The sequence below is a fragment of the Gymnogyps californianus genome, chromosome 1 (genome assembly GCF_018139145.2).
Source record: "Gymnogyps californianus isolate 813 chromosome 1, ASM1813914v2, whole genome shotgun sequence".
Classification (NCBI taxonomy): domain Eukaryota; kingdom Metazoa; phylum Chordata; class Aves; order Accipitriformes; family Cathartidae; genus Gymnogyps; species Gymnogyps californianus.
The window spans coordinates 149,052,769-149,070,814 of NC_059471.1; the positions used below are offsets into that span (position 1 = coordinate 149,052,769).

General features: G+C 43.0%; 1 protein-coding gene across 2 annotated transcripts; it reads right to left on the bottom strand.

Annotated features, from left to right (window-relative positions):
* Positions 1-460: 460 nt before the first annotated feature.
* On the bottom strand, positions 461-9,987 carry LOC127029692 (aldo-keto reductase family 1 member B1-like). 2 transcript variants are annotated; one of them, XM_050915449.1, is made up of 10 exons: positions 9,922-9,987; positions 7,459-7,626; positions 6,657-6,773; positions 5,927-6,004; positions 4,389-4,511; positions 3,541-3,647; positions 2,649-2,730; positions 2,102-2,185; positions 1,571-1,653; positions 461-752 (listed from the first exon to the last, which is right to left on the bottom strand). In XM_050915449.1, the coding sequence occupies exons 1-10, from the start codon at positions 9,985-9,987 to the stop codon at positions 713-715; spliced, it is 948 nt and encodes a 315-aa protein (XP_050771406.1). In that variant the 3' UTR covers positions 461-712. The 2 variants fall into 2 exon arrangements, with proteins under 2 accessions (XP_050771406.1, XP_050771407.1); XM_050915450.1 differs by lacking the exons at positions 5,927-6,004; positions 6,657-6,773; positions 9,922-9,987 and having other exon boundaries at positions 7,459-7,513.
* Positions 9,988-18,046: the final 8,059 nt, after the last annotated feature.

Below are 18,046 nucleotides of genomic sequence, written 5' to 3' on the forward strand. Positions count from 1 at the left end.
TCTCAACTGCAGCTATTCTACTCATAAAGGCAGTATTTATATACTCTTGTAGATATGATAAACCAAACATACAAATCTCCTACCAGTTTATTAGTTTTTAGCAGTTCATAAATAGGAAACCTCATTAAGAAAACAGCTCCTGAAACATAATTCAGCGGTGTCCACTAAAGAGCTTTCAGTCTGTTACGCTGAAATTACTGAACTAAGAATCTCAAGCAGCGTATTGTCTTATCTCATAAAGATCTTCTGGTGTTAAATGGATTGTCTTATATTAACAACTAAAAGATAGCATATGTTTTGACCTTTTGTCCAAAAATACAACCACTAGGAGAATCTAAATTTCTCTAAAATTTGTCAGGATTTATATTTATGACAAAGACTGCTTTTCACAAATCCTAAAGATTCAGTTTTATTAAACTTCTTAAGCATTACTAAATGATAAGAGAATATATATTTTGCTACAACTGAGAATTTTGCTACAAGAGCAGAGCAAAGATACAGATAAAGGACTGATATAACTGTGGTTGATAATAAGGGAAGCAAACACATGCACGCTCAAAGATTACTCTTCAGAATGCCTGTGAGCTACCTTCTCCCATCTCATAATACATATTCCACTTATATTGTGATTTAATACATACGAAGTATTACAAGTTACTTGAAACAATGATATATGGTCCTGATCCCTGGAGGACCGAAGATGATGCCTGTGTTAGTCTTCCAAAAAAGGATAGTCCTTGTGATTTTTGCATCTAAAAAAAGAGAGTATGATTAAAACACTTTAAGGATATAGTCTTAAGGCTAAGAAGAAAAAGCGTTTTTCCCCTGACAAAAGCTCTGCAGAACTAAAACTGTGAACTACAGTAAAAACAGTAACGTGAGTCCGCTTAGTTTACACAGGGCAGTGGAAGCTAATGCTCTGCAACCTTCGCATATACCAGTGACCTTGTTCTCAAAAGATAATGTATCTTTTGCTTAGCTGAAATCGCTAAACTTCCCTGCGATATTAAACCACTCCTTGTGAACTCCTGAGTCCGCAGTATGCTATTAGATAAGTGGGTAACCTGGGAAAACAGAATAAATTGCAGATCTTGGTAAGTCTGTATCTAACCATTCTGTTATCTAGACGCTGCCTTAATAACGTTGGCATAAATACATAGGCACAGCTTTTCACTTCAAAAAAACTTACAACTCTCATTCTTAAAATGGAGTTTATTTACACTGACTGTCTCTCATATAAAGTAGCCAAAGAAAACAGAAAAAAAAAAAATTGCCACCTATTTATTTTGGAGTTTCCAGCCGATTTTGATTTTCAGACAGCAGTTTGGTATGTATCCGTTACAAGATAACGCACAACGTACCTGCAAAAATCCCATGCTACCAACCTGTACAAGACAGGCAATGCTCTAATAAACCCTAGTGCTGGATTCCAGCAGATATGGATGTTACCAGGTATTGGCTAAGGTTCCCTCTTTTTATTTTTAAGTGGGGCTATCAAATACTGTCTGTTAAGAGGATACCCAATGATAATCCAATCTTGCTAAAACATGGAGGAGGAGGAGGTACTCACTCGCTTAATGCACAGATGCGATACCGCTTCTTGAAAGCAAGGAAGGTTTCCATCTCCTCTTCAGCCAATTCAAAGTCAAACACCTGAATCAAGGTCCCAAACAGCTAGGTTACTTCAGTTTGCAAAAAGACAAGTGTAAGTTCATTTGCAGAAAGAATACCAAAAACAGAAGTAGAAAAGCGTTGTATTTGTTGAAGCACTAGGAAGTGTGCCATAGATGCACATTTGTGGTGAACAATGAATAAATGTCATAAAGTTACAGTGCTGGTGGGGTCTAATTGCATCATATTTATATCACAAGGTGGAAAAGTTAATCTGTCTTACTTGATGTGTTCTAATGAAGGACACTCGACTCCTTACTTTTAAACTAACTTTTTGCGTTCATAAAGAAGTAACCTACATGGTATCTGACAGGCAAAAGGGTTTGCCAGTTCTAAGTATGAAGGGGGTACTTTGTTCCACTGGCAGAGTGGATTTTTCTTTGTAAAGTTTAACACCATTAATAATTTTGTAAGTTACCCTCTTTCTTACCTTAAAATTTTCCTCAATACGGTGTGGAGTGACAGATTTGGGAATTACACTCACATTTCTTTGAATCTGGAGCCGGATAAGCACCTGCAGGAACAGATTGGGAATTACAGCTGAGAAGTTCTGCCTGTCTTCTGAAGGCCAAAAACCATACATGCCTACATGGTTACACGGAACAGCTCTGCTGATAATCAGAGATGGCTCACATAGGAAAAGCACTATAGTAAACCCTTCCTAATTATTACATGAGCTCATTTAATCGTTATCTGTCTCTGAAGTTGAGATGACAGCATGGGAGTGCATTGAACAAGAGTTCAGGATTGGCCAGGGATGCTGTGTGTAGAAGTGGCTAGCGTGCCAGTTAAAGCCCAAAGCCATTGGTAATCTTCTGTCCGTCATTAAAACTAGTGTTAGAGATAATATTTTTTGAAGCATTACAATGTGTATGAGACACAGCTGGAACTCAGCTTTCCGTAATACCTCTGTAGTTACTTTAGCACAAGTGGGAAAAATGCATGTCACCAGGGAAAATACTATGACTAGTATTAACCTGAGCTGGGGTTTTGTTGTACTTGAGTGCAATTTCCTTAACTTGGGGATCATCAAAAAGGGAAATATCCTCAGGCTTGGACCTGTGAAAATAAAAAGCAGACTTCAGCAGTTGAATGGCCCACTGTCTTGTCCCTCAAGCACTGTAGTATAAGAATATTATTTAAATTATAAGAAAGCATTATCTTGCACACTTTAATTCACCATCTCCTCGTTGCTGCAGTCCCTGCCTTCATTCTTTTCCTTTTATCGCAGGTTGGCACATGAGAAGAGGCCTATAGTTTCTAGTATAACAGGTCACTGTAACACATTTCAGTCCAGCCTGGGATCAGGCCGGGAATTTCTTTGGTCCAAATGCTGAAAATTTCACCTTGAGAATGGGCAGCTGTCATGTCCTTCACATGCACAGCTGCTCTGGTAAACGCCCTGTCCCAGGTCAGAGAAAGCCATGAAGACTGGAGTAAAAGCAAAATTTCTTCAAGTCATCCATTGAAAAACCTAATCCATTTGTCTCAGCAGGACTGCAAAGTTGCTATTTTCATAAGCATGTGCTGCTTTGTTTGGGTTTTTTTTTTTAGTTCAGAAGTTCTCTTACCTGTTTAATAAGCTCACCCAAGCTCAATTAAGAATTATCTTCACTACTTTCACCAACCAATTGATCCTTTTTCTCCGAAATATGAAACTCTAGTAACAGCACGGGTATGAATTAGTGGACTGAATAGCACAAGAAGTGTGAGAGCGGTTTCTGTGTGTGTGTCATTTTTAACAAATTAGTAAATATTTTTCTAATTACATCAGTTTTACTCTGTGAGGGTTTACCCATATCCTAAGACTGGTTTACTGTATTGGCTCCAACCTACATGTAAGAAAGAAGTCTCACAAAGCATTCTTACCATGGCCAGTTGGGTGCTCCTAGGGGACAATACGCAGTGACAGAGATCCCTTTGGATTGGCAAAACTTAATCAACTCTTCCTGAGGAAGATAGGGGTGGCTCTCAATCTACAAAAAAAATACTAAGTTTCTTCAGAAGCAGAAGGTACTTCACGGTTTAGCATCACTATGGTGACCTACCAAGCCCCACATCAGCTTTGAAAAGGTTGTTCTTTTTGCAGCTGTGGGGTTTTTAAGAGAGTCAGCCAGTGTTTCAGATCATTTCCCCTTCTTCCCAACCCTGCCTCCAACAAGGCCCGATCTTCATACATTAGTTTCTCTTTCCAGCTGCCTGCCTCATTTTTCATGATCTCTCACAGTCCCCATATCAATGGGCTCCAAGGTCCAGTTGTGCACATCCAGCTGAAGCATCCAGCTCTCGTGTCATCCAGTCCTACTTATTCACCCCAGCAGTGTAGCCTGGCTCTGGTCCTATCTATTCACGCAGCCTCTTCTTTCTTAGGGGCTGTAGGAAAGGAGAAGGGTAAGCCCCGCCGCGTTCTCCATTGCAGAGCTCAGCTCTCAGCCTGCACAAGCTCAGTGCTGCAGTCAGAAGAAAGGTGAAGGTTGCACTTTCAACCCAGGAGTGCCGCAGGCTTGTGTGACTGCAGCTTCCTGTGCAAGTAAGGGCATGGAACGTTCTACATCTTTCATTACTTTACGATTTAGCCAAATACAGGTGTATTCACACACAGATATGAAAAAGCACAGCCTTAACATAAAAGGTATTTTACTGCCGGAGATGTTCCATCAAATGCAACATCCCAGACAGGTGTGATGTCAGTACTGATGAGTTTGAGAACAATTTACCTGATTATTTGCAGGTTTGTATCTTAAGCCTGGTTTGCTCAGGAGCCGATCTATCTGTTCACGGTTGAAGTTGGAGACTCCAATGGCCTTCACCATTCCCACATCCACCAGCTCTTCCATAGCCTAGAAACACTACAGAATCAGACTTGCTATTGAATTAAGATCTTCTTTTTCATACGGAAAAAATGCCTGCGGAAAGACTTCAGTAGTAAAAATCATCATGGCTAGGATCCTCTTCTGATGTGGCATTAGTACAGTACATTGAACGGTGGGAACCTGGTCAAAGACTCAGGCTCTCACATCATGTATCATCATACAAATAAGTAACAGCATTATTCAAGATTAACAATTACTACACTATTATTATTTCAGTAGAATACAACTATTCTGAAATATTATCCCCAGGTAGACCTTCTGCTCATAAATAAAAGGTTTTTTTTAGGATAATTCCTCAGCTAACAAAATAATTATCCCATAATAAAAAGCTTATCATTTGGGACAGAGTGGCTTGACAAGGAGCTGTTCTGGGAGAGCTAGAGCAGGATACCTGATCATCAACGCCGCTTAATTTCCCAAGGGAGATGTACCAGTTAGCAGTGGCAGTATAGTATAAGCAGTGCTATGTTCCCCCACCGCCACCTGTTTTCTTTCACACTAGCGAACAATGAAACAGCTAGACAGCCCTGCTTAGATTGGCACCTCCAGCAGAAAAGAAACAGGAGAAAATAATCTACTACCAGCCTTTAAAGCAGAAGATAGAAGATACACCTCTTCCAAAGCAGAAATAATTTTTATTTGAAGTTGCTCTCATAAGCAGCAGCCTGAAATGTCCACTTTTTTCCTTCAAATAAGCAACAAAAATGTGCCTTATTCTTCATCTGACAGAAGGAAAAAAGCATCAGCGAATTCTTCTGACTCTGGTGGGTCTTTTGTCTTCTTTCCACCTGACCATGCTAAGCACACGGAGGGGGTGGAGGGGAAAGGAAGCCCAAAGCATGAGCCAAGCAGAAATTTGAACTTGTGCCCATCTTGTCTCCCACACAGCCTGTGCTCATGCCTGTTTGCGTTGCACACACGGCTTTAGCAAAGGACTTTGGGCAACTTCCAGTACTTTCTAGAGGGGAAATTTGGGTGCTCTGGGTATATTAGCACAGGCATGTTGGCTTTCCTGTGGTCTGGACAGCTCAGGTGCAACTAGGAATGAGCATGGCTACAGCTAAAGCCACCGATAAATGCCCAGAGAGTGGTGTGAGGACTGAAGCAACAGCATATGTCAGCTCAAGCCACTGCAGGATACACACGCAGTCAAAGATTTCCTCTTGCCATGCCCATCCAGCCGGTTTAGTAAGCAGTAGACATAGAAATACCTCAATTTTGGCAAGTAACACAAGAAGGAGCCCAAGGGCACAGAGAAATAAGCAATCTGGAATACTTCACATCGGAAATTCTCTCAGAACGATTCCCAAAGTGAAAACTTTAAAGTTTTCAGGCTGTTATTTCAAACTAGCAAGAATTTTTTCACCTGTCAATGAACGTACCTCCCACGTATCCAGAAAATCTGTATCACTGGGAATGATCATGCCATTTCCATCTGCAGGAAATAGCTCCTCTCCTGCCTATCATCACAAAAGAAAAGCGAGTTTAAGGTAGGCTGAATCATAAGTAGTTAAATCACGTAGAAATTCTACAAGTGGAGCTGGAGACACGCTGGATATCCTGGCTTATGTTTGTGTTGGGGAGAGAGGTGGCCAAAACCAGTAATCTGTACGAACAGAGTAATCTTCAAGAAAATCTGCCTCTTGAGAATCTGTCCTGCAGGCAGAGGAAGGGCAGACACTTTTATGTGCCTCAGTCAGGTTGGGGGAAGGCCAGGGATGTGACACGATGCAGAAACAAGGATTTCTTTAACCCGAGGGTAGAGAGAGAAGAGAAAAATAGGAACTAAGTAATTCACAACTGTTTGATCCCGGATAAGCAAATGACAGCCAAATCCCAGGCTTTAAGAGGAATGTGATCTGGATGGTAATGTGATCCATGACATGGAAATGCTGTACAGGGTAAAATAAGGTGATTTTTGGACTACAAGACCTAGCTTAAACAGCCATGACTTTACCTTTCCTCCTGGGCACTCCATGCGGAGGTTTGTCATTATGTCCTAATGAGGTTTAACAACACTCCTCATTAGAGAGGACGAAGGGCATGTCTGGTCCCAAAGGAAAAAGTGGCAGAGCTCTGACAGATGGCTCCCAGGAGTTAAAGTCTCAATACCTTGAATCCCATGGGCCAGTGCATCAGGTAGAGATCCAAATAATCCAGCTGGAGGGCAGCAAGTGTTTTCTGGCATGCCTCCTTCACCAGAGCTCTCTCGTGGAAGGTGGACCACAGCTGTGGGGGTAATGCAAAGCCTGGGAGCTGCTCTCCTAGCCTCGCGACTGCAGAGCATCCCTGGCAGGGAAACACACGGCGTAGACACAGAGGCAGCTCACGATATGGCACATCTTCTCATCTTGAGGAAGTGCCACTTTTGTGCACTTTATTTTATTTGCGGTACTGTCAGTTAAGTAAAATGAGAAAAAGATACTCTAATATTCCAACTATTGATGCAACGATTAAACAAAATGAAGAAAAAAAGCAAAACTGGTGAAAATCGACCCGCCAGCTTCCAGCAGATAGAAGTTACTTTATTTTTCCTACCATTGTTGTTGGGGGGAAAAAACAAAACAAAACATAACATACAGGAGTTAACAGACTGAGGCCGGCAGCGCAGCAGGAGTGACCACGAATACAATAGCCCTGCTTCCTATCTCAGAGGCAACTGAGAACACGGCCTCAGTTCCTGTCTCCGTGGCTGACAATGGATATGGACTACAAAAAAATCCCTCTCAAATCAAGCCTTTTTTTTTTTTTTTCAGAGTTGACCTCTTCCTTCCCTCCATCCGCAAAACGCTTTGCCCTGACAGAGAGGAATTAATTCCCAGACCAGCTTCATCCTCTAGCACTTTGCAGGTTGGGACCTTGTCTCTCCTCCTGAGAGCTGGCCTCACGTGAGACAAGTTATCCAAGAACATACCTTACTGACAATAAAGAGGTCTTCTCGCCTCACAACCCCCTCCGCAATTTTTTCTCGTAGTGCATCCCCGATCTCACTCTCGTTCTGGTACAGGTAGGCACAATCAAAGTGGCGGTACCCAACATCGATGGCAAACTTCACTGCATCTCTCGCTCTTCCTTGGAGAGACTGAAACAAGAAGAAAAGTCAGTATTCGGTAAATAGCAGAAAAAGAAGTTTGCTGTTCTCCAAATCTGGAGACTTTAAGCCCCCAAATAATGAGGTGTTCCAGTTTGGATCTTGCTTTCATTAGTTTTCTGGAATAAAATGGCATGGGAGTCACTGATGAGTTGCCTGAGCTGATCTGCCCTTTTCTAAGGATTGAATGTTCACATTCAGACACCAGGCTATCTCGAAATAAGTTCTAAATTGCCCAGAAATTAAAAGCAATTTTAGTGTGAGATGCGACATGAGGAAATGAATCACCTCTGGAAAGCTTGCTGGCCCTGCACACAAACAAGCCGGCTCATGTTGACACAGGACAAGGGAGGTGAGAGGACGGCAAAACACTACAGACAGTGCCACCTCCTGGGTAAAATACACAACCTGGTTATTTAATAGCAAAGTAAATCACTTCAGATTCTTGGCTTGAAGACACTGAAGAGTTGTTTGATGACTGGATACCGATTTTGGAAAAAGGCACTTCAAAGAGAAACATGATTCAAAACCGCAACCATCTCCTACATTTAACTTCATTACATCCCCACCCATCATCTTTTTTTTTAATGATTTCACTTCTCCGAGTATTTCCAATCGAAGGGTGCTTGGTTGGTTCACCTAAATTAAAAAAAAACATAGAAACTGCAGTGTTTTTTTCCACAAGGCTAGATGTAACCAAATAGCCAGTTGAAAGTTTTACAAGTTTTCCTTTTCGCAGCCCCTTTCCCCCTCCCACCCCTTCCTACGTATGAACACTGCAGCTCCTACGGCGGCATGGGCGAGGAGGCTAACGGTGACACCTGCCAAACGCTGGGCATTATAGAGTCCCTTATCTCTGGGTGCTGCTGCAGCATGGGAAAGCTGCCATGCAGGAGTGATTGGCATCGCTTTTGAGTGGAGGAGTCGTCGGTGGAGAGCAAAGGTGACAGTATACCCTGTGATTACACAAGACTCTGTAACGTGAGATGTTTTTCAGAAAAAATAATCCATTGCTTCGTTTTACATAGTGCTCACTGAACAGGACTTCAAGTCAGAGTGACTGGGTAAAGGAGAGGCCCCATTGCCGCACCGAAACGCAGGGAGTTGCGGCTGAAGTTGCTGTGAGAACCTTGAGATCGAATAGCTTTAATGAAGTAATCGCAGTGGGTTTGGGCCATGTTTTTGTTGCATTAACGCAAGAGATTTTTGTGGTGGAAGGGATCACGTGTCCAAAATTTTCCTTCTGTTTAGTCCTAACCAGTTCCTGTTAGCATCTTAACAGGTTCCTTCAGAGAGCTCATCCATCACAGTGTCAGTGCCTTAAGAGGCCCCACACAAGGCACGCGTTGTTTTTTTGAAGCCTACTTAGTTACTTTAGGCTTCTTAGTGTCTTTTGTCATCAGACGAATCAAGACCGAAAGGGTTAAACAAACTCAGCCCCTTTTGTGCATAAGTTATGGGATGATCAGTAGCAGCTGACCCAAAAATACAGCAAGAATAATTTAAGATACTTTTATGCTGACTGAACAGCGTTTCTTAGAGTTGGCAGCTTGCAATTCAACATATTTAGTTTCCAGTCTCAAATCCAGGGGACAATCCACTACTTTTTTTTTCTTTCTTAAGGAGCTCACTTTCTTAAAATTTTCAGCTCATTTCCGGACTCCTTTTACATTTATAATTCAGTATATCCTTAAATCTTCTCTCTTACCAAAAGTCCATTAGATAACATTTGCAGGTAAAGAACTACTCAAACTATTTTCCTGCAAAAAGTGCTGCATACGCATCTGCTGCCATACAAATAAGTTATCTTCTGTCTCTAAGGAGTTAGTTAATGTAAATTCCCATTTCCAAATCCGCTCATTGCCACTTAAGTTCCTATATCTACATGCACTCATCAAAGATGACACCTACATGACATGCTAGGATATTAATACCCAGTGCCAAAAGCAAAAAAACAAAGAAAAACAAGCTAGGCAGAAGTTTTTACTTTTGTAATATGTAATTTTTTGCCACAGCTAAGAAAAATCTCCTTCTACCTGCTCACTACTTGCACTAAATGAGCACTACCTGCTCACTTAAAAAATTTCCCGAAGGACAGGTGTAAATACCTGCGTTACCTGAAATACTTCAAAAGGCAAGAAACACCGCACAGAGGACTTGCTGCGTTTTCCTGACCTGAAGAGGAGATTGCTGAAAAAGTCTACCGCGGTTCTCAGCAATTTCCTGGTGTCACCTGCGTGAGCAGGGGCACGGGGACGAGGAGAGGTCCCCAGCTCCAGCAGGTACCTGCCAGGTCCCCAGTCCCAGGATGGGCATCCTCGCGCGGGTGGGCAGCTCCAGGTAGGTGGCCATGCACGGTCCCCTCCCAGCCGCCGCAGGCAAGGAGAGGCTGCAGCCCCTTGCAAAACTTTTTAAATGGGCTTTGCCCCTCCCTCCTGCCTGCTGACTGGCTGCGGGCAAGGAAAATATGGGCAAAAGTGCTATAATAAGCAAGAGAAGGCAGGGATTTTGCCTTTATCTCACGCTTCGAAGAATTTAACAACTGGTTGTGGGCTCCTCACATGAATTTGTTGAGTGAGCTCATCATGCCAGTTACACATATTGCATTGACTGAGGTTGCAGCTTTTTGTATACCTCACCGTCTCCGCTTTTCTGCAAGAAAAGTGGTATTTGGGGAGTTTGCACACACCCCAAGAACCATTTCTCGTCTCACCTGTCTGCTCCTGAACACATCACCAGAAGAAGTCACAAAGCTATTTGTCGTGGTTTAACCCCAACCAGCAACCAAGCACCACGCAGCCGGTCGCTCACTCCTCCCCCCTCCCAGTGGGATGGGGAGGAGAATCGGGAAAAAAAAAGTAAAACTTGTGGGTTGAGATAAGAACAGTTTAATAACTAAAGTAAAATAAAATATAATACTAACAATAATAATATTATCATAATCATAATTGTAATGAAAAGGAATATAACAAAAAAAAAGGAAATAAGACCCAAGAAAAGACAAGTGGTGCACAATGCGGTTGCTCACCATCCGCTGACGGATGCCCCAGCAGCGATCTGCCCCCCCGGCCAACTCCCCTCTATTTATATACTGAGCATAACATTCTGTGGTATAGAATATCCCTTTGGCTAGTTCGGGTCAGCTGTCCTGGCCATGCTCCCTCCCAGCTTCTTGTACACCTGCTTGCTGGCAGAGCATGGGAAACTGAACAATCCTTACCTTAGGATAAGTGCTACTTAGCCACAACTAAAACTAAAAGAGTGTGTTTTCAACATTATTCTCACACTAAATGCAAAACACAGCACTGTACCAGCTACTAAGAAGAAAATTAACTCTATCCCAGCCGAAACCAGGATTCTGTTTGTCTCAGGAGGAAGCACAGATCTGTTCACAGGAGGGATCATTGTTAAAAAAATTCCCAATACTGCTTCATCCCTACAGCACCGGGCACCCATATTATATATATATATACCCTCCACTGCCCCCATTACAGCCTATGGCTTGTCCTCACGAGCTGTGGGGTGGCAGCACGCATCTCACTTTCCTGAATGCCTATGTATGGCGACACCGCAGTTGCATGGTGCTTGTGGCCAAACTCACCATCAAAATCCCTGCGCTGTAAGGATTCTGGCTGATCTCAAGGCCCCTTGTGGCTTTTGCTCTCAACCACTGTACGACGAGTGTTCACTTGATTCATATACCATCATACGCAAATTTTTTTCTCATCTGTCCATCACGCCTGTCTTCGTCATTCTGCAACTCCACAGTCTGTCCTTATCATATAAAGTAATTTCTAGTATCAGAAAATACATTTTACAAACTTTTCAGCCTCGGCTTAGGGATGTATCAGCTCAGGGAGGACGTGAATCAACATCTTCATTGAAGACACATTTAAGTTTTCATTAGGGTTTCTTCATCTGTTCAAAGAACTTCACACCTATGGAGAATATTTCACTTTGACTATTCAGCTTCCACAATTGAATGATGGCTTATCTATAGTATAATTTGCTGTATTACACAATATTTTAAGTGGGATAGTAACTGAAAATGAATGTCCCATCTTATTTTCCATTAATTTATTATCCCCCTACATTTATCAGGCTTAATATTAGCAACCCTAGGATGTGACAATGATGATATTTTGTCAAAGGTCAAACCACCTGATTGTACAACAGATTTAAAATATTCTGATCCGATTTTGTTGGCATATTTAAAATAATCGGGTAGACAGTGGATTATATCCCCATTCAACTGTTAAGGACAAACTTTTGGAAGCATTTTGACATTTCCACAGTGTGATTTGTCAAGAACCACAGGGACAACACGGTCCTTTTAAGGAAGGGTTCCCCTACTTGAGAGAGGAGCTAAGAAATAAATAAAGCTTTGTCTTTTCAAGAGCCATCATGTTAGCTCTGCGTGACGCTTCAAAATCAAAACTACTTAATCTGCAAGACTGATCTTTAATAGCACATGATGGTACACTTGTGTTTCCTGGAGCAGCCACTGTGGCGTTTTCTATACTTACTGACTTTGCGGAAGCCAAACAGCTTTGGGTGCCTTGTCCCTTGACACTGTGTTACTGTTACTTTATGGCCTTTTCTGTTTGCATGCTGTCCTACATGATTTTTTTACAGTTCACAACTAAAAAACTTCTTCTGCATAAACTGAAAAAACAGTTTTACAAGGCTCAGTAGGAATAGCAGCCTATTCTGGAAAATCTAAAACCTCTCATTTTTATGCAGAGTGGATTTGACCCCAGCCTGGAGGCTCCTGTGTCCTGCCAGAAGGAGCTGCCATGCTACCTGGTTTCAGAGCCCTGCCCAAAATTTTGCAAGAACTCATTTCAAAGATATGAGTGGTAAGCATTTATTGTTTGTCCAGCCATTACTGAACTTTTCCTTCCCTGTCATTTGTTTGCCTGTTGCAGGCAAAACCAGCCTCAGGGTAACGCCACATTTCAACAGGCAGTGTCTCAAATGCCCAGTGACCCAGGGCAGGTCACTTCGTTCAGGCACTTTTTACTGCGTGCAGACCCTACATGCAGAATATGCTCAGCCTGAAAACATAAACCTGTTGTTTTGAAGTTAACACAGATAAAAGTCAGCAGAGCCTGAGAGGCCATGAGGCTGAGCATGAGCGCGCTCAGCACTCCCAGGCCAGACACTCAAAGAGACCCAGCAGGCCAGCAGGCATCAATCAGGTGGCCAAGGGTCCACCCTGCTGCTCCCTACAACAGGTCCCCAGTGGTACCAAAGTCTTATCCTCCAACGTCAGATTTCCTTTAGGGTTTTGTGCCTTTGCACATCGGTGTCGTGGTTAACCCCAGCCGGCAGCTAAGCACCACGCAGCCGCTCGCTCACTGCCCCCCCACCCCTGGGATGGGGGAGAGAATCAGGAAAAAAACTCGTGAGTTGAGATAAAGACAGTTTAATAGGACAGAAAGGAATGAAAAACAATGATAATGATAATAATAATATGACATAGCAATACTAAAAGAATTAAACTATACAAAGTAAGTGGTGCACAATGCAATTGCTCACCACTCGTGACCGATGCCAGTTAGTTCCCGAGCCGCGATCCCCCCTCCAGTTAACTCCCCCCAGTTTATACTGGCATGATGTCATATGGTATGGAATAGCTCTTTGGCCAGTTTGGGTCAGCTGTCCTGGCTGTGTCCCTCCCAGCTTCTTGTGCCCTCCAGCCTTCTTGCTGCTGGGCACGAGAAGCTGAAAAATCTTGACTTAGTATAAACACTACTTAGCAACAACTAAAAACATCAGTGTTATCAACATTCTTCTCCTACTAAATCCAAAACACAGCACTATACCAGCACTAGGAAGAAAATTAACTCTGTCCTAGCGAAACCAGGACAATCGGTAGTTTTCTTCTTGTATCCTCAAGTCGTTGCTTGTGCCCATCTCAACCAGCAGTGGCCCCCTTTGCCTGCAGCCTGGCCTTTCCCTGCAGCCTGGCCTTTCCCGTGCGGCTCTACACTGCAGACCTTCTCGCTCCCCTGTCCTACAGCCTGGCCTTTTCCCCAGCAGTCGGAGCCAGAGCTGGCCTGGATCATGGGCACCTCAGCCCCACGTCCAAGGATTTTAATTGAGGTGTGCAGAAGTCCTGGTTTCAGCTGGGACAGAGTTAACTCTCTTCTTAGTAGCTGGTACAGGATTTAGTGTGAGAATAATGTTGATAACACTCTGATGTTTTAGTTGTCGCTAAGTAGCGCTTATCCTAAGGTAAGGATTTTTCAGTTTCCCATGCTCTGCCAGCAAGCACATATACAAGAAGCTGGGAGGGAGCATAGCCAGGACAGCTGACCTGAACTAGCCAAAGGGATATTCCATACCATGGAACATCATGCCCAGCATATAAACAGGGGGGAGTTGGCCGGGAGGCGCGGATTGCAGCTCTGGCATCAGTCAGCGGGTGGTGAGCAATTGCATTGTGCATCACTGTTGGTTTTCCTTCCCCCCCTCCTTTTTTTGTTATATTCCTTTTCATTACTATTATTATTATTATTGTTATTATTATATTTCATTATTACTATTGTTAGTATTATATTTTACTTTCGTTATTAAACTGTTCTTATCTCAACCCACAAGTTTTACTTTTTTTTCCTTTCCTCCTCCCCACCCCACTGGGAGGGGGAAGGGGGAAGCGGCTGCGTGGTGCTTAGTTGCTGACTGGGGTTAAACCATGACAGCAGATCACCGCAGCTTTGGGTCAAGCCAAAGGAGAACCCTTTTAATTTTATTTCTGAGGTCAAAAAGACGGGCCTGTTCTGCCTGAATTCTGCAATGAAAGCAAGGTTTAACCCCAGTTGTACTGCTCAGTGCTGCTATGTGGCGATTTGATGCACTTAGGTGGTTTTTCTCCTGATCTGTGAGAAAAATGGGTTACATACATAGAGGAAAGATATATGATGACCACGGCCCTCTGGATCATCCACCTGATGCCCTGGTCACAGAGACTGCCGAGGTACCTGTACAGCTGCTCTGCAACCGAGGACGGGAAGAAATTCACTTCAGCCCTTGCAGAAAGCTAATGCAGATTAACAAGAGGCTGGCTTTCCAGTACAGCTGCAGTGTCCCCTGTTCCTTCAGTGATGTGTAGCTGCCTCCCTAATGAGAGGGACCCTCCCAGTTCCTCGACCTCAGCTCTGCCCATCACAAAGGCAGACGTGGAGAGCGTTATGCCATTCCCTGCTCCGGCAATCCCTCGCACAGCGAAGCACATTTTCATACTGAATCAAACTGCATCCTACCGGCTGCAGAGATTTCAGTCATTAGGCTATTTAGGAAAACAGTCATTAGCTCAGAGTATTTCTTAAGCCTGTGTGAAGGTCTTCATTCACTTTGCCTTTAGTTTTTAAGCCCTTGTTCAGTTTTTCACAGCACTTTTTTCTTTAAATTAGGCAGATTTAGCTCAGAAGCATTTCTCTTCCAGTTTTTTTACTTCATGTATGTCAGAAATTTTTGTTTATCTATGAAGCTCTGCAGGGTGTTGGTGACTCCTGGGCACATTTCCACAGGCAGGTGCAAATGGCACTAAGCCTGCCAACTTGAAGCTGGTAAAATATAAGCCAGCCACGTGGGAAACAGCACAGAGTCAGAGCTAAATAGCTCTCTTCTAAAAACTAATTGCTTCATAAAATACCTTCAAAAGGTTGTTTGAGGTTTCTATTTGCACTTGTTAGGAAAGTACTGCTCTCCGCTCACAGCTTCAAGCCCAAGCTGTGTTACAGAAGAAATACCAGCATGGACGTTACTGGCAAAGCGATCCTGGCTTGACATTGCCAAAAGGTCCCTCGGAGAAGTATGGCCTCAGTCAGGGCAGGACTAGAAACTTGGCTTTAAGGACAGGAGACCAGTTAAGACAAAGCCGCCCAAAAGGCAGCACTGTAGGAAACGCTGGGGGCCAGCAAAGGGCCAGCACTGGCTTCAAGGAGGGCAAAAACTGAAGGCGAACCCAGGGGGCTGCCGCAGGCACCGTTTGAACCCCACGCTGGTCAGTCAAGACCGAGACATGTCCATGAGGACAAAAAGGCAGCGACTGCCAGCAAGAGAATCTGCTTAGCAAAGGTTAAACCTGTTGGAAGAAGATGCCTTTGATGGCTTAAAACTACCGCCGTTCCCCTGCAGGAACATTATCACAGGATTCGCCATTGGAATCTATCAATCAGACACAACAGATTATTGTGATCCACAAAATTATGAGTAAAACCATTATTATTAAAATTACTACTAATGCTAAGTTGTAATATGATTTACACATTTCATTGTAGTTTACAGTAACTACAGTTTTATCAACCCATGTTTTTTAATCCGTATTAGACTAGGTCTGTCCTGGTTTCAGCTGGGATACAGTTAATTTTCTTCCTAGTAGCTGGTATAGTGCTGTGTTTTGGATTTAGTGTGAGAATAACGTTGATGATAACTCACTGATGTTTTAGTTGTCACTAAGTAGTGTTTATACTAAGTCAAGGATTTTTCAGCTTCTCATGCCCAGCCAGCAAGAAGGCTGGAGGGGCACAAGAAGTTGAGAGGGGACACCGCCAGGACAGCTGACCCAAACTGGCCAAAGGGATATTCCATACTATAGAACGTCATGCCCAGTATATAAACTGGGGGGAATTGGCCAGGTTGGGTGGATCGCGGCTCGGGAACTAACTGGGCATCAGTCAGCAGGTGGTGAGCAATTGCATTGTTCATCACTTGTTTTGTATATTCTAATTCTTTTAGTATTATTATTGTCATTTTATTATTATTATCATCATCATTTCCTTCCTTTCTGTCCTATTAAACTGTCTTTATCTCATCCCACGAGTTTTACTTTTTTTTGATTCTCTCCCACATCCCACTGGGTGGGAGCAATGAGCAAGTGGCTGCGTGGTGCTTAGTTGCCAGCTGGGGTTAAACCACGACAAGGTCCTTTTTTGAAGGTCTTTAAATACCAATGATAACTAGTTGGTAAGTGACTCTTGTAAATTAAAATTATTTCTTTTACTTTCATGTATAATTTTGGGATTTACAACGTATTGAAGTTTTAGAGATTATACGTATTTATTATATATATTTTCTATATTTACTTTTTTGTTTTTCTGTGTGTTTCTTGAAGGTGGGGAATATCTGAATTTGAAGAGGAGTCTGTCAGAGATGAAGCAGAGAATGTGTATTTTGCTACTGCTCCTTCCCTTAAGACACGGTAATCCCAAAACAAACAAAAAACGGGAAGGAAGAGTTACCAGGACCCACAATAATCTCTCCACACTCTTGGCTTTATCTGGCTTTTCAAAGCCCTTGCTACCACCCATGCTAGACTTCATTCGCACAGTGGCTCAAACACAAGACAAATAATCCTGACTCCTTTGCGGTGGCTTTACGGCGGAAAATTTTTTTCTGGCAGAAATCCAGGCGGTGCTTTTCTGTAGCCAGCCCCTGGGCGAGGTGGACTCCATGTTACAACTGGTCTCCGTGTTATAACTATATATCAATACACTAGCACTGAATCCCATGCGCTTAGCTAAAAGCTGTCCTTGGGCAGTGTATCCAGCGTACGACTGAACTTTGCTGTGGACACAGAGGCAGTCAAGGTGACTTTTTGCAGAAGCAGCTCAGGTCAGGCAGAGTTTTTCCATCTATACACAATGCAGTTTGCACACCCTCCCGCTCCTCCCATGGCCCATCTGGACCCGGAAGCGATATAAGCTTTCACGTGTCAGCAAACCTGACAATAAACCCATTGTGTCTCCAGCACGAGGGCAAAGTGCCCAGGGAAGGTTTAGCCTCATTTCCTCAGCTATTGGAGCTAGACATTAGCAGTAGCTCTAGCCTGAATACTTAATCGGAGCGTACAACCTCTGTGCATGTGGCCTGTAGCCTCCCACCTGCATTTATGGTGTTTAGGAAAAACAGACCGAGAATAATCCATGAGACTTATTTTCTAGGGAATTTATCCCATGCTATTTTATTCAAAAAACATTGACTACTTTTCATTGAGATATTGACTGAAAAGATTCTTAATGTATCTCAGCAATTGCTTCCTTGATGGGTGATATACCTGGAAGGTTATGACACATTTGAGGCATTTTTCATAAGCATAGCTCATTTTTAAATTTCAGGTTATATCAAATTACAAATGTCTTGTTAGTCTCTTAAACCATTAACTTGTCAACTTCTGGAAGTGCACCGTCTTTCAGCTACTTCACATATGCAAAGTGCTGGATAAAGCAGACAGGAACTTGGTTTTCTTACTCACCCATTGCAAGGTGCTTTAGGAAGAGCGTAATGCATTCCTGAAGGCAAATAGGCTGAAAATTCCTCATCCTGGTGACAAGCAATACACTGGGATTTTTTTTAACACAGAATGAACAGTACGAATACAAAGGAGTTGAACAGAATAATGGAC

What these genes read in the sequence shown, in the direction of transcription:
- LOC127029692 (XM_050915449.1), bottom strand. Translation starts at nt 9,987, where the DNA reads ATGGCCACCTACCTGGAGCTGCCCACCCGCGCGAGGATGCCCATCCTG. An exon ending in ACAAACCTGCAAATAATCAG is followed by an intron (nt 3,648 to 4,388) that starts GTAAATTGTTCT and finishes TTTTTTTTGTAG; the next exon opens with ATTGAGAGCCACCCCTATCT. An exon ending in GTATTGAGGAAAATTTTAAG is followed by an intron (nt 1,654 to 2,101) that starts GTAAGAAAGAGG and finishes ACCTTGATTCAG; the next exon opens with GTGTTTGACTTTGAATTGGC.